At 53.5% G+C, this 12,837-nt stretch overlaps 4 protein-coding genes across 7 annotated transcripts; 3 read left to right on the top strand and 1 right to left on the bottom strand.

Moving 5' to 3' along the window:
• Positions 1 to 155: 155 nt before the first annotated feature.
• H257_03768 lies at positions 156 to 1,800 on the bottom strand. Of its 2 annotated transcripts, XM_009827994.1 has the most exons (3): positions 1,557 to 1,800; positions 1,104 to 1,482; positions 156 to 1,050 (listed from the first exon to the last, which is right to left on the bottom strand). In XM_009827994.1, exons 1-3 carry the CDS (start codon positions 1,747 to 1,749, stop codon positions 597 to 599), a joined length of 1,026 nt encoding a protein of 341 aa, XP_009826296.1. In that variant the 5' UTR covers positions 1,750 to 1,800; the 3' UTR covers positions 156 to 596. The 2 variants fall into 2 exon arrangements, with proteins under 2 accessions (XP_009826296.1, XP_009826297.1); XM_009827995.1 differs by having other exon boundaries at positions 1,104 to 1,800.
• An 842-nt stretch (positions 1,801 to 2,642) lies between these two features.
• H257_03767 (hypothetical protein) lies at positions 2,643 to 4,034 on the top strand. 3 transcript variants are annotated; one of them, XM_009827991.1, is made up of 6 exons: positions 2,643 to 2,916; positions 2,969 to 3,121; positions 3,178 to 3,334; positions 3,423 to 3,492; positions 3,552 to 3,656; positions 3,716 to 4,034. In XM_009827991.1, the coding sequence occupies exons 1-6, from the start codon at positions 2,722 to 2,724 to the stop codon at positions 3,969 to 3,971; spliced, it is 936 nt and encodes a 311-aa protein (XP_009826293.1). In that variant the 5' UTR covers positions 2,643 to 2,721; the 3' UTR covers positions 3,972 to 4,034. The 3 variants fall into 3 exon arrangements, with proteins under 3 accessions (XP_009826293.1, XP_009826294.1, XP_009826295.1); XM_009827992.1 differs by having other exon boundaries at positions 3,552 to 4,034; XM_009827993.1 differs by having other exon boundaries at positions 2,643 to 3,121.
• Positions 4,035 to 6,057: 2,023 nt separating this feature from the next.
• On the top strand, positions 6,058 to 8,154 carry H257_03766 (hypothetical protein; the record flags this gene model as incomplete). The annotated part of the gene is made up of 1 exon (XM_009827990.1): positions 6,058 to 8,154. The coding sequence occupies one exon, from the start codon at positions 6,058 to 6,060 to the stop codon at positions 8,152 to 8,154; it is 2,097 nt and encodes a 698-aa protein (XP_009826292.1).
• Positions 8,155 to 9,288: 1,134 nt separating this feature from the next.
• H257_03765 (hypothetical protein) lies at positions 9,289 to 12,022 on the top strand. Its single transcript, XM_009827989.1, has one exon. It carries the CDS (start codon positions 10,449 to 10,451, stop codon positions 11,094 to 11,096), a length of 648 nt encoding a protein of 215 aa, XP_009826291.1. The 5' UTR covers positions 9,289 to 10,448; the 3' UTR covers positions 11,097 to 12,022.
• Positions 12,023 to 12,837: the final 815 nt, after the last annotated feature.

Here is a 12,837-nt window from a genome sequence, read left to right as displayed (position 1 = left end):
AAATTTCGATTGGTGAAAAAGTGATCGAGCACTAATAGAATTTAAACCAACCAGCCTTTTTGTATGGAAATATATGGACATTTTGGCCGAAAAGGAGCATCAAGTATATCTTGGTCTTTGTATACAGCACTTATCCGTATGAACGTTTCCATTGTATCCGGATTATTCAGGATGTTTAACCTATTTACCAGATAAAAAACGTAAGTAAAAATAATTTAACGTCAACATTACGGGGGGTTAACTGAAATAACCGAGGCGTTTAATAGTAAAACGTCTCCTCTTGAGGATGGCCCATCTGTAGTCTTTAGATGAAATGCACCATATAACATGCAAACGACCGAACATCGTCGAGGGCGCTGGGCAACCACAACAGTGTTGGACCCCACTTAAGTTAGTAAATTGCTACCCCGACCACCACCACCTACACAGCCCCCAAAACGCGGCAGTGGCGTTCCGGCTAGCTTCTCGGACAGTGGATGAGTGTGCAGACCGGACGAGCGTAGTCCTCCTCATGCATCGGCAGCCTCGTAGGGCGTGGCGGACCCTCTCTGCCGCCATACTCGTCGACACTCACCCACCCACATGCATCCAGTCTGTCAAGCTTCCCAGACCTTGATCGTCTTGTCTTTTTCAAGCGCGCCGGTCGCGAGCATGGGTCGCATGGGATTGGCGGCGACCGCGAGGACGGCGTCCGTGTGTGCGGGGATGATCTGCGCAATGGACTGGGTCTGTACGTCCCACAGCACGACGTTTCCGTCCTCGGAACCACTCACGACATGCGGCTTGTCGCCGACGACCGAGAACGCCGAGAAGATGCAAAACGACGCGTTCACGTGGCCGCTGTACGTCTTGAGCACGCGGGACCGCACGTAGTCCCATAGCCGCAGCTTCCCGTCCAACGTGCTCACGAGGACAAACTTGCCGTTGGGAGTGAAGCGCGCGAACGAGACGGGCACGATCGGGTCGTTGGAAGTGGCGTCGGTGGACAGCGTCAGCGTGTTGAGGCATTGGCCCGAGGCCACGTCCCATATTCGGCACAGCCCGTCGTAGCTACTCGGGACACGATGAATAAATAAAAATGTGGGGCTGACGACACGAACTACCTGCTCGAGACGAGTAGCGTGCCGTCGCGGTTGAACGACGCGGCCGTGACCGGGTCGGAATGCGCGGGAATCATGCGCGCGATGCGACCAGTCCGAAAATCCCAAATGCGCACGCTGTCATCGAACGAAGAACTCGCAATGAGCGTCCCTTGCGGGTTGAAGTTGACTGAAAACACCACGTTGGTGTGCCCACGGAGGGTCGCGACGGTGCAGCCCTGCTCGACGTCCCATGTCTTGACGGTCCGATCGTCCGAGCCAGATGCGACGTATTTTGCGTTTTGACACCATGAGATGTCTGAGATCCCTTGGTCGTGGCCTTCGAGGGTTGTTTTGAGGGACCCGGACGAGGCATCCCATAACTTGACCGTTTTATCCGGGGCTACACAACCACAACGGGGAGCATGCATCAGAACATGTGTTCTTCCTCCTCATCGTAAATGGAGGAAGACGTACATGCACTGGCAAGGATGTGGCCGGTAGGCGCGAACTCGACACTCGAGATGGCCTTCTTGTGCCCCACGCATGTAAACTTGAGCTGGAACGGCGTGTGCGGCGATCGATGAGGGGGGGACGATGGATGCGCTTGAAGGAACGCCGCGGATTCCGTCATGGGTGGCTCCACTGGCATTTCATTCAGCGTCGACATGCTCGATGAAGCTGTCGGATGTGACTGACCGTTTAATGCGTCTGAACTTGTCCGGATTTTGACACAAAGAACCCACACCTGCGTGGAGGAAATACCTCTAATCTTTAATATCATTTGATGACCCAATCGAAAATCACAGGGACGTATGCGTTTCAGCGGGTAATATCCTGTCAATAGAAATATAGTGCTGAATCGAATCTTACAGAGTATACATACAAAGAGGCTAAGACAGATTGGTCATCTCAATTCGCTGACAAAGGTGATCCCATTGGCTTAAATTAAACATTGCATGCCGTTGATTGGTTAGCGGCACCCATGTCGTTGGCATGGTCTTTGTTCGAAGGTGCGAAGATGTGCATGGCTTTGCGTTCTCGGCATTTACTCTTGGAAGCTATGTACCTTACTAAGTCTCGCTATGGCAACGTGAGCACATAGTACATCGACTTTGATTTTTGCAGATGTCAGTTGGTGCCTGTCGTCAATCTACGTCTGGTTGTGGTCACCCCCCCACGAGGATCTCCCCACTGAACCATTCCGACATCATATCTCTGCGAAGGATTTGGCGGCAAGGTCGGTGGCATGTTTCTGTCGCCCATGACGTTTCTCGTTCCCTTTTCTTTGTTGCGCGACGCCCCGCAATCGATGGTTTCGCCTTTTCATAAATCATCCTCCGCGTACTATACATCTTTCGTCCATGCACAGCCAGGTTTAAAAGCATTCGCCCTTTCAGGTCAATCACACAGTCAACACTCGACAACTCTACTACGTAGTATTTCGACAACAACTTACACAAGATTCCCGAATTCGCGTACGTTCCTATATCCGGATAACGACGTCGGTGAAAACCTCTAGAAAGACTATATTTGTGTTTGTATAAATTGATACGTTGCATTCTATTCTAGACTGTCTAGAAGGAAAAACCTGTCTATAACGAAATCCAAAATACGGTACGAACTGTGATCAAAGGCGGCGATGTCGCGTCGGCTGACACTTGGCCGTGTGCTGGAACCCCTTCTATTGAGCGCCTCCGTGACTGTACCATCGCATTATCCATCCAAAGCTGAATATGTGCATCAACTTATCGACACGTACTACCTACCAGTCTTCTTGTGGGCAGAGAAGCAGCTACGTTCGCCGTGTCTTGTGCTCGGCCTCAGCTGTGTCCAGGTACATAGCATGACCCTTCGAACGTGGTTGCGTGGCCAATCCCTGCATCTAGGGAGGGGGAAAGACCACCATGTCTTCGTATCTGGAGACCCTCTTTCGCGCCACTGGCAGGACGTGTGCGACCTTGTCGTTGGACGACGTGTACCTCCCACATGCAGATCAACTCAAGGTGGCCGCATCCAACCCACACAACCCGCTTCTCGAAGTACGACGTTCTTCTTCCTTCCCCGATCATGCACATATTGACATCATTCCACACAGCACCGCGGCAATCCTGGAACGCACGACTTGAACCTTCTCATGTCGTTGATCGACGACGCCAGTGCAGGCCGCGATGTGTTGGTGCCGCGGTACGACAAGTCAGCATACAATGGCCGAGGCGATCGCTTCCCCAAGGATAAGTGGGTACGCTATCCAGGTATTGTTATACTAGTATCGTATTTTGGAAATAGATATAAGTCCTCGTAGTTTTGGGGGTTGCAATATCATCCTTAACACCTTCGTAGGCCCCGTGGATGTGTTGTTAATCGAAGGGTGGTGCTTGGGCTTTGAAGCTTCACCTACCGATCCGCCAGGGTACGACGTCACATAGCGACCTCAATATGTAGCAGAGCCCATACGCTCTCTCTCGGTAGACATTTGAGACCTGTGAACCAAGCGTTGCGCGAGTTTGATCGCGTCCACGCTGCCCTGTCTGCCCTGATCGTCGTGCACGTTGACGATGCGCGTTGGGTGTACACGTACGTTGGGTTCAACCCCGTTGGCTGCATACATACACAACATAATATCATGACGACAGGTGGCGAGAACAAGCCGAGGCTCAGATGAGGGACCAGGGCGTGCCTGCCATGACGAGTACGCAAGTAAGCGACTTTGTCGATCGGTTTATGCCAGCGTACGACCAGTACCTGCCTGCATTGTACGCAACGGATGGCCACAGCCTCGTCCACCGCGTGCCACGTCTGACCATTGACATTGACGTGGACCGCAAGTGTCGTGGGGTTGTGGCTCGCGAATCAATCGACCAAAGTGTGAACGCAACGGCCAATTACTAGTACATACCGTCTACTCGAGCTAAATCATCCTAATGATGACTCGTTGGTTGGGTTGAACCGCACGCACATGCATGTCCTTGGGGATCTGGCCTGGCAAGTAGTACATATACGTTAGCACGAATAGCTAGCTAGCTGGGTAGATTGCTTTTGCTGTGCAAACATATGTACATAATATCCTGTCGACGAGAGCTCGTGCTCTTGTGTACTGTCACACGCTGCATACTGATGCCCTGATGTACCTACCATACATATCACCAACCTGACAAAGGGCAATCAATAGTAGATATTAGACCTCCTGACGTATGATCAAGCCTCCAGTATGGTTGGGCTGGCTAACGTTGAGCAGATTCAATATTATTTCGAGCCTGGCACACACACGCATACGGTGATTGGATTGGGTTGGTTGGTAGGTGTGTGTATGCGTCGTACTGTAACTTACAGTCAGTGTTGTCATCTGTACATGTTGCTTGGATACAAGTTTTGCTCGGACATTTCACAAGTGCAGCAACGATGGAGCATTTCAAGCCTAGAAGTGTGAAGTTGATTTGTAACACACGATGCAGAATTTGGTTTGCACTGAGAAAAGTACTGTACATAGCTGACGGCACTGGTTGCTGCGGACAGCAAAAGCACGACGCGGCTCCAGTGTAAGTAGCGCGAGTGGTTACAGTAGCCCCGTAAGTTTGTACATAAACTGTACAGTAACCTCAACGCCCCCCCCCCGCCCCGTTTGTACACAATGTACGGTCCTCGACTACATAGGCACGCCTCGTTGATGGCCTACAGTATCACTGTCATTCCTCTCCATCGATGTGTGTGGTGAGTGTTCATGAGCTTAGGACAGTACACCTGTGACTGCGGTCCCTCTATACGGGTGGTTACAGTACAGTAGAACCTACATCGAGGATACCTATCTTATTATCTACTAGTACTGTACTGCAGTAGTATATGCTACTAGTATGTGGTACATGTATTGGTGGTACATGTTGACTTGAAAGGCTGCACTGAACTGGTGTGAGTGAAACGTGGGAGGATGTACCGGTACCGGTACCTGTAGCCTGACGTCCCCCCTAGCCTGGCTCCAGCACATGCGGGCCTTGGTGACGACTTTCCCCTTCATACCCCTTATATCCTGACGAGAGGATATACTTGGTTGTTGTAGACTTTACAGCTTAGTTTGCCAGAACCAGCGAACGCCCTCAAGCCCCCCACGCCACCTACAAACGGCTACAGATATGTGTACCAGAAGCGGCTAAAGTATGTACTGAAGTACTGAAGTACCTTACAGTACTGTTAGTTACTGCAGTAATCAGTCTCAGGATTTCAAACTGGATTTTCGACAACTTACCGTAGAATAAACCACGAGAAAAGGCACCAAGTTAGTTGCTCCCCTCGAAACCATTCGCATCAAGAATGTTAGCGTTGTACAGTGGCGGCCTCGCCTGTGCGACTCTGCAGCACATGGTGATTGAAGTGTCCCGAACATCACCCCAAATTACCCCAAAGTCCAACGATCTTCCGCTCAATAAAGGCATATGTATGTCATCATGCGACTTCGGCGAACGTTCGGCACATAGGCGTTGCGCCCAGTCTTTTGTCAAAATCCATGGCAGCAATGATGAATCTTGAGCAAGCAATCCAATTATATCACATCGGTTGACATGTCCTAGGGTGTGCAAAGGCGAGCCCTGACATGTGGGGCGACTGCAATTTCCTGTCATCGCGGTTAGTGATGGGGAGATTCGGAGGAATCAGTGTTACCGTGGTGGGAAGGCAATCTCAGGTCAGCAGGCACAAACAGCACGCTCACCATAGCTCACCATTCAAATCTTGCGCTTCAGTAACTTACTTTGACTCGGGTTGACGGACACTTGGAGTTTTCCCATGGTGAGACATTGGAGGGATCCCAACCAGTATGTGCAATATGGTGACATATGTATAGTTTATGTATACACGGCCAGGCCAAACATTCGGTGTCAAGATAACATCCGACAACGTGGAGCAGCCATCCAGTTGAGTTATGCAACCTAAAGACGCCTTCTCCAGTTGTTGGCGACATAGCCCATTTTGAAGTCGTCAGGTCATCATGTTTCCACGCGTCCTGGATCCGCGCTTTCTCGGCACGCAGCCCAGTGCTGCCGGCAAACACAACGCAGACGACGCTAAAGCATTAGTACCACCCCTACAGCAGCAGGCCCGGGCTCCCCGACGCACCGACTCAGTGTCGTCCACAGCGTCGGTGGCGTCGTGGCCGTCGGTGTTTGATGAAGATACCAACGGGTTGACCGACCACGACTTACTTCAACGAGGTTATGACGTGGCAGCGTACGTGATGGAGCAGTGCCGCGTCCTCCCTGCCAACACCGTTGACGCGCAGTCCAAGGTCCTTACGATTGTGAACACATTTATCGTGCCAGGCACAATGAACGAGGTGCTGGATGTGTACTCGCGAGACCAACAGCTAGGTTTTCAAGCGTTCCTGCTACGGGTGTTTCAAGATTCTCTGACGGAAGCCATGTGCGTCCGCCGCGTGACGCAGCCGCTGCGACGACCGTCTTCGCGAGAGGGGGACGACTGCAGCAGCAACAACGACGAGTACTACACAGCCAGTAACCACAGCAGCGGTAGCGGTAGCAGTAGCACCACCACCAGTACCATCCACGACTTCACTGGGTGCACCACGTCCATCAAAGCTGTGAAACTCAACGAAAAGCGACTGTTTCGCACGTCCACGCATGACCTGCACCTGCTGGATTTCGTGCAAAAGCTGTCGGACACGACGTTTGTTCGGGTGTTCAAGAGCCTCGATGCCCCACGCCCCCACCACAAACACGACAGTCGAGTGACCAACGTCTTGTTTGGGTTCCACATGGACGAAGTGCATTCTGGAGGGGTCAAGGTGACGTTTTACGGCCAGCACGTGGGCAAGAAGAACTCGTTCGCATACGCGATGCTGCACCAACTGTCGGGCTCTGTGGGGTTGCTGGCCACGGCGGTGTGGCGCCGCCGACTCGTGCGTCTGTGCGTTGCCCGGCCGACGCCGTCCGCCGCCACGACGTGTCACCTCTGCAGCCACAACCTATCGCGACGGACGCAGACCCAGTGCCGCCTCTGCGATCACACCGTGTGCACCCACTGCTCGCAGGTCGAACGCGCCGAGTCGGCGCGATGCATCGAAGTCGACCTCCGAGTGTGCAACGTGTGTCTGGTGCAGTGCCAAGCGAATTTGGTGCTCACCAACAAGGCCCCGGATGCCAAGCACCCGCAATATCTCACCACCGACGACGATGAAGAAGGGAGGTGCTTGCCACGTATCAGCGAAGTCCTCGGCACAGGACAAGTCCGACATCGCGGTCATAGCACGGCGAAAGCGCACGCTCCTCCTACTGCCGCAGCCCCCCTCTCGTCCTCGAGCCAACCGATTGCATCCAAAGGACGGGTGTTGAGTGGCGTACTCGGGTATTCCACGCCTCGTGGTGCAACTGGCCATTACGTGGCACAACCGGGGGGTCCTTCCACCGGACCCCACTATGACGATCTTGATCGACCCATGTCGTCCACCCATGGAACAAGCAGCAGCGCCAGTCGACCCGCCCCTCGCCGCGTCCTCAGCGCCCACGCCAGTTCGACCTCGGGGGACGCCATCCCACGCCAACGAGGTGCCAGTGGAGCCGCCATAACTCGACCAGCTTTGGACACTATTCGCATTTCTGTTCAAGCCGAAACCCTTCGACAAAACGCAGTTTCGAACACGGAATTGACGAAGCGCCTCGACAAGTTATGCGAGTCGCTGGCCGGGGCGCTCGACTGCCACCACGGGTACGTGAGTCTGCTGTACAAGGGCGGGTTTGTCGTCAAAGCCACGTCAGGCATGGCGCAGACCATTCGCATCACTCGGACGGACCCGCTGAGTGTGGCGACGCTGCTGAAGGGGGGCGCGGCCCCGCTCGTGGTGCCCGACGCAACCATAGACCCGCGCTTCAATACATCCGTCCGGGTGACGGGGAGGGAGTGTGTCCGGTACTACGTCGGCCTCATGCTGGTCACGTCCGACGGGATTGAGCTGGGCACCGTGTCGGTCAGCGACGGACTTCCCCGCGCCCGATTTGACGCAACCCACCGCCGTCTCTTGCACTGGTTTGCTTCGACGATCGTAGACGAAATCGAGCAGTGCTGCCGTTGACAGATATCGTGGTTACACGACTGGAGTTGCTGTAGGATATAGCGCCGGTCGTTGGTGTGTTAATTTAACTAGACGGGTGTAGATTCTTGACGACATTGCTCGGTAGAACAGTTGGTTTGAAACCTGGGTGACATCAGCGTGACGAATGTGTGATCGTAGTGTCGTCTGATGAGACGACATTAGATTTTGGTCATGGTCTCGTCCACGCTATGAAAAGATACCGGTACAGGAGTAAAGGACTTGAAGTTTGTTGGGTGAATCAAGTTTTCATATGAGTACTACTACACTATGCAACCAAAGGTTCAGCCTCATTCTTTACAAATGGGTAACTCCCCAACGTGTTGCTGCAGCCCAAGCTCACTTAATTGGCAGGGATATGAGAAAGGGGAACTCCGAGGATGCCACGTCATATGCTGGATGCACCGCCGCGATCGAAGCCCTCAAATTCGACGAAAATCCATACGTCAAAGCCGTGAGCCATGCGATGCACTTGTGAGATTTCGTGCAAAAACTGGCACACAAGTTGTTTGTACGAGTGGTCAAGTCGCTCGATTTTGACGAACCGACGACACCACCCCGCCTGACAAACCTATTGTTTGGCTTCCACATGCATGGACATTCTAAGCACGTTGAGGAATGCTTGACTACACTTTCTTGAATACAGTAGCACGCCTAACGTTACTAGGTTGTTGGGTGGCGGCGGAAGGATGAATTTGTTACATGCAACTAATGTTGTCGAAGAGCCGTCCGTTCGTACGTATCGTTGCCGGCAGCTGGGCCTAAAAACTATGTACACTGCCGACGGCATCGAGGTGGGTATGTACCGTGGCCGTGAGCGACGTCCAGCCCCGAACCACCCACTTTGTACCGACATATCGGCATGGTTTCGAACTGCCAGCCATCCTCGACGAAGTTGAACACAGTTGTAGTCGGATACTGTAGCATAAGCTAGTGTCGATTCATCATACTGCTCCCTCTTCCACTTGTAAAGTCGACTGACTACCTTTCGACATCACGGCCATGACATTTTCTGCACATTCAGAGTTACCGTTCATTTCCAAACTCCACATCGACACAAGTTGTATGCTACTGACTGTAGCATGTGTTGAGCCTCTTAGGTTTTCGTAAACCGTCGACATGGTCGTGCGTTCGTCTCGACGAAACTCGACGCCACATGTGGTGTTACACTTGTTAAATATTAATGTGCTTGCAGGGCGACGGCCAGTCGGTCTTCGATCAGCGCCACAACATTGTCGTGGAACGTTTCCATGGCCTGCCGATGTTGCGGCGACATGCGCAGCCGAGGCGCCGTATCTGCCACGGACACGGTGCCCAACACGTGTCCGTCCGACGTGCGTAGCGGGAAGCCGCAAAAGAACCGGATGCCTTCGGAACCTGTGACACGGGGCGACGACGCGAACCGGGGGTCGGCGGTCGCGTCTGGCACGAGCAGCAACGCTGTGTCACTGGACGCGAGAATTTCCCTCACGAGAGCGCACGTGCTGGGGATTTGCGACGGCGCCGTCGATCCAAACGCACCTTTGAGCACCGTCGCGCCTTGGTAGATGAGCGTCACGTAGCCGTTGGCGCACTCCATGTCGGCACACACTTCTTCACACAGGACGTCGTGGAGGCTGTTGGCGCCCACATCCAAGCATGCAAACATTTGGAGTTGGTCTTCGAGACTCGTCGCATCGTGATCATCTTCGTGGCCATGGCCGCCGACGTGACTGCTGTCGTTACTACTGGCGCGGCTGCTAACGTGGCTGCTGTTGCTGCGACGAGGGCGGGGGGGCGACGACTGGTTGTCGGCAATGTCGTACGGATGATCTTGTTGTTGTTGTTGCAGTGTCGTCGTCGAGTCGCTGGTCGAGGTGCGATAGCGGTGGCGGCGATGATGATACTCATCATCGCTACCTTCGTCTTCGTCGCCTTCTTCAATGTTGGCCGCCTCCATTTCCAACAGCGGCACGACGTAGCGTTGTGGTTGACGGGAATGATCCTTGGAGGCCATTGGTGTCCAGGGCGACGGCGACAGTTGGGGGCGCAATGTCATGGTGCGCATCATAGCATCGACGTCTGGATTGAAACTCGGGCGTTCGCGCAGCACAATGGGCTCAACGGTGGGTGGTGGTGGTGACCGTTCTGTTGGAGACGGATGCGATGGGGCGGAAGGGGGCGACGTCACGGGGACGGCAGTCTCGGCAACGCACCCGAGGCACAGCTGCAGCTCAAACACGTTGGCCGGGCCGACTTGGACGTTTTGAAGCACGGAGCACCCCCCACAGAACGGCATGGTGCAGGCACCACAGACCCCCACGGCCACTGAGGCACAGCATCGCATGCAAATCTCCTTTGCGGCCGACGCTTTCGTGGCTTGGCGGGGGGTGGGCCGGGGAGTGGCGGGGGGGGCTTGGCGGGGGGTGGGCCGGGGAGTGGCGGAGGCAGAAGCTGGTTTCTTTGCAGAAATCGGCGGGACCACCATGGTGACCCCAGGGAAGCGCGTTTGGGCGTCAAACGCCAGATTGTCTTCATACACGTCGGTGGCGTTGCTGTTGTCATCGCCGTCAGGGTTGGATCGCAACGCGTCTCGATGGGACAATGCGCGTCTGGACGACGACCGGCGATGGTTGTGGAGTCGACTGCGATGTGGTTTCGGGCAGACGTTGTCGCATTCTGCCGAAGGTGCAGGGTTCAGCGCGTTGCGGTGCACGAGGGTCACCTGGCAGCCGTGGCACACTTGCATGGAAACCACTAGCCCCGGCGCCGACTCGACGTCTTGGTGCCGCGTACATTTCGAGCACATGGCAGCCTGGCACACCTGGCAAAAGTGCGCGCGCCGAAAGAGGTGGAAGGATTTGTTGCATGTGTGGCACGCCCGCGGTAACGTCGCGGTGAAATTCAACGACGACGACGAGGGTGGTGGCATCGACGTAGCGTGAACAAGCTGAGACGATGGGACGACCGCCGAGTCTTGCGTCAATCGACGGCGCAGCACCACGTTCTTGACCATGGCTAGCGACGTTGCCACCTTGCCCAGCCACAGACAGGTCTCGTCGCCGCGGGTGGCCGTGGTGTGATAGCCCAAAAAGGTGAGGCGTAGCCGGTTGGCGCGCGAGATTTTCTCAAACAGAAACCCAAACGTGAGATTCTCGTGGTGTGGGGCCGACAAGGTCGTGCTGCCGCTGCTTTCTTTGGTCCAGGAATCCGTAGACGACAACCGAATGTCCGACCAGCTGTCGACAGACTCGTAGAACCGCACAACACTGGTGGCTGACAGCGGCTCGACGTGCTCTAGGCATAGCAGGTCCTTCTGCCATTGCTTTTTGTCGTGAAAGCGGATGCGCTTGATCACAGTCGACCGAGCCACCGGCCCCTTTGTCAACGGGCGCGGCTCGTCGTCGGTGGGCATCTGATTCGATGGCGGAAGCAACGTGCCCCCGTCGCCAAGGTGCCGGGCTACAGTTGACACGTCAATGGCACGATCGAACAAGCGCGAGAAGAACGGATCCGAGTCGTCCAGGTCGGTGGGTGCAAAGAGTTCGAGAATCTCCGACAGTGGCGCGTGAAGCTCCAGAGTGGCGCGTACAAAGTACTGTTTGGTCTCGGACACGTAGTCGTGGACAACGTGACTGTCTTTTCCACGGTGGTTGCCCTGCGGATTTGACGACGACGACGGCCCTTTGGTGCTTTCGGTGCACTCTTTCGCAAACGAGATGGCACATTCCTGTGCGAACGCCGCAGTCTTCTTCGCGCGGTTCGTTGGCGACCGTGCTGCAGCAGACGACGACGACGACCGTGGGTTGCTTCCAGACATGATGAGCGTATCGACCGGCGCCTTGCAAGACGCGTCGATGGTTTGGACAAGTTGAATGTACAAATCATATCCGGACGTATCCGGAAAAAGACCCACAATCCTTCCACCATTATTACTTTGAAGTACTCCCTCTGTCCAATGATGATTGCGACTGAATATTCGGCAGCGCTTTATATCTTGCTTTCAGTATAAGGTGTAGATTTTTGAATCTGAAATACAATAAAATAAAGGTTGGTGGGATTTTCACGACGATGAGAGATATGATATGACGCGGGAATATTTTGCAGGTTCAGCAGCACGAAGGGAGACACTATTTATGCATGACAATTGAAGGTCTGCTACAAGTAAGGAGATGATAAAGTTGATGTAACGTTATTTTTACTGTTAGCCGATGCGATTTCTCGCCCGAATCTCCTGATATTGGATACAGTGAAGTGTATGTACGCCTTGGACCAGTAACTGCTGTCGTGAGGCGATCCTTCGCTGTGCAATTCGATACTATAGTATCATCGCGAGCAACGTTAGCAGGAACAGCAGCAAGTACTGTACTAAGGTAAATGATCGAATTCTCGGACACGATTTGCTAACAACTTGTTTTTCGACTTTGATTGGACGTAAATCAGTAACTAAACATCATCTCAAAAATCTGAAAGTACCACTCGAAAATACAATTCCTGGAGTTTTTTTTACTGCCTCATAGATACTCAATCAATGATAATTGCGATTTGTACTAAAATAAATACATGGAGTAAAATTAGTGATGACAATTTCGATGCACCTTAATTCTCGGACATAGAATTACCTTACATTTTGTATTGAAGTAAAATAATTTACAAAATATACGCCCCAAATACAATGCACGTATT

This window comes from Aphanomyces astaci (genome assembly GCF_000520075.1).
Source record: "Aphanomyces astaci strain APO3 unplaced genomic scaffold supercont1.6, whole genome shotgun sequence".
Taxonomy (NCBI): Eukaryota; Oomycota; class Saprolegniomycetes; order Saprolegniales; family Verrucalvaceae; genus Aphanomyces; species Aphanomyces astaci.
This window is presented reverse-complemented; position numbering and strand designations above follow the sequence as displayed.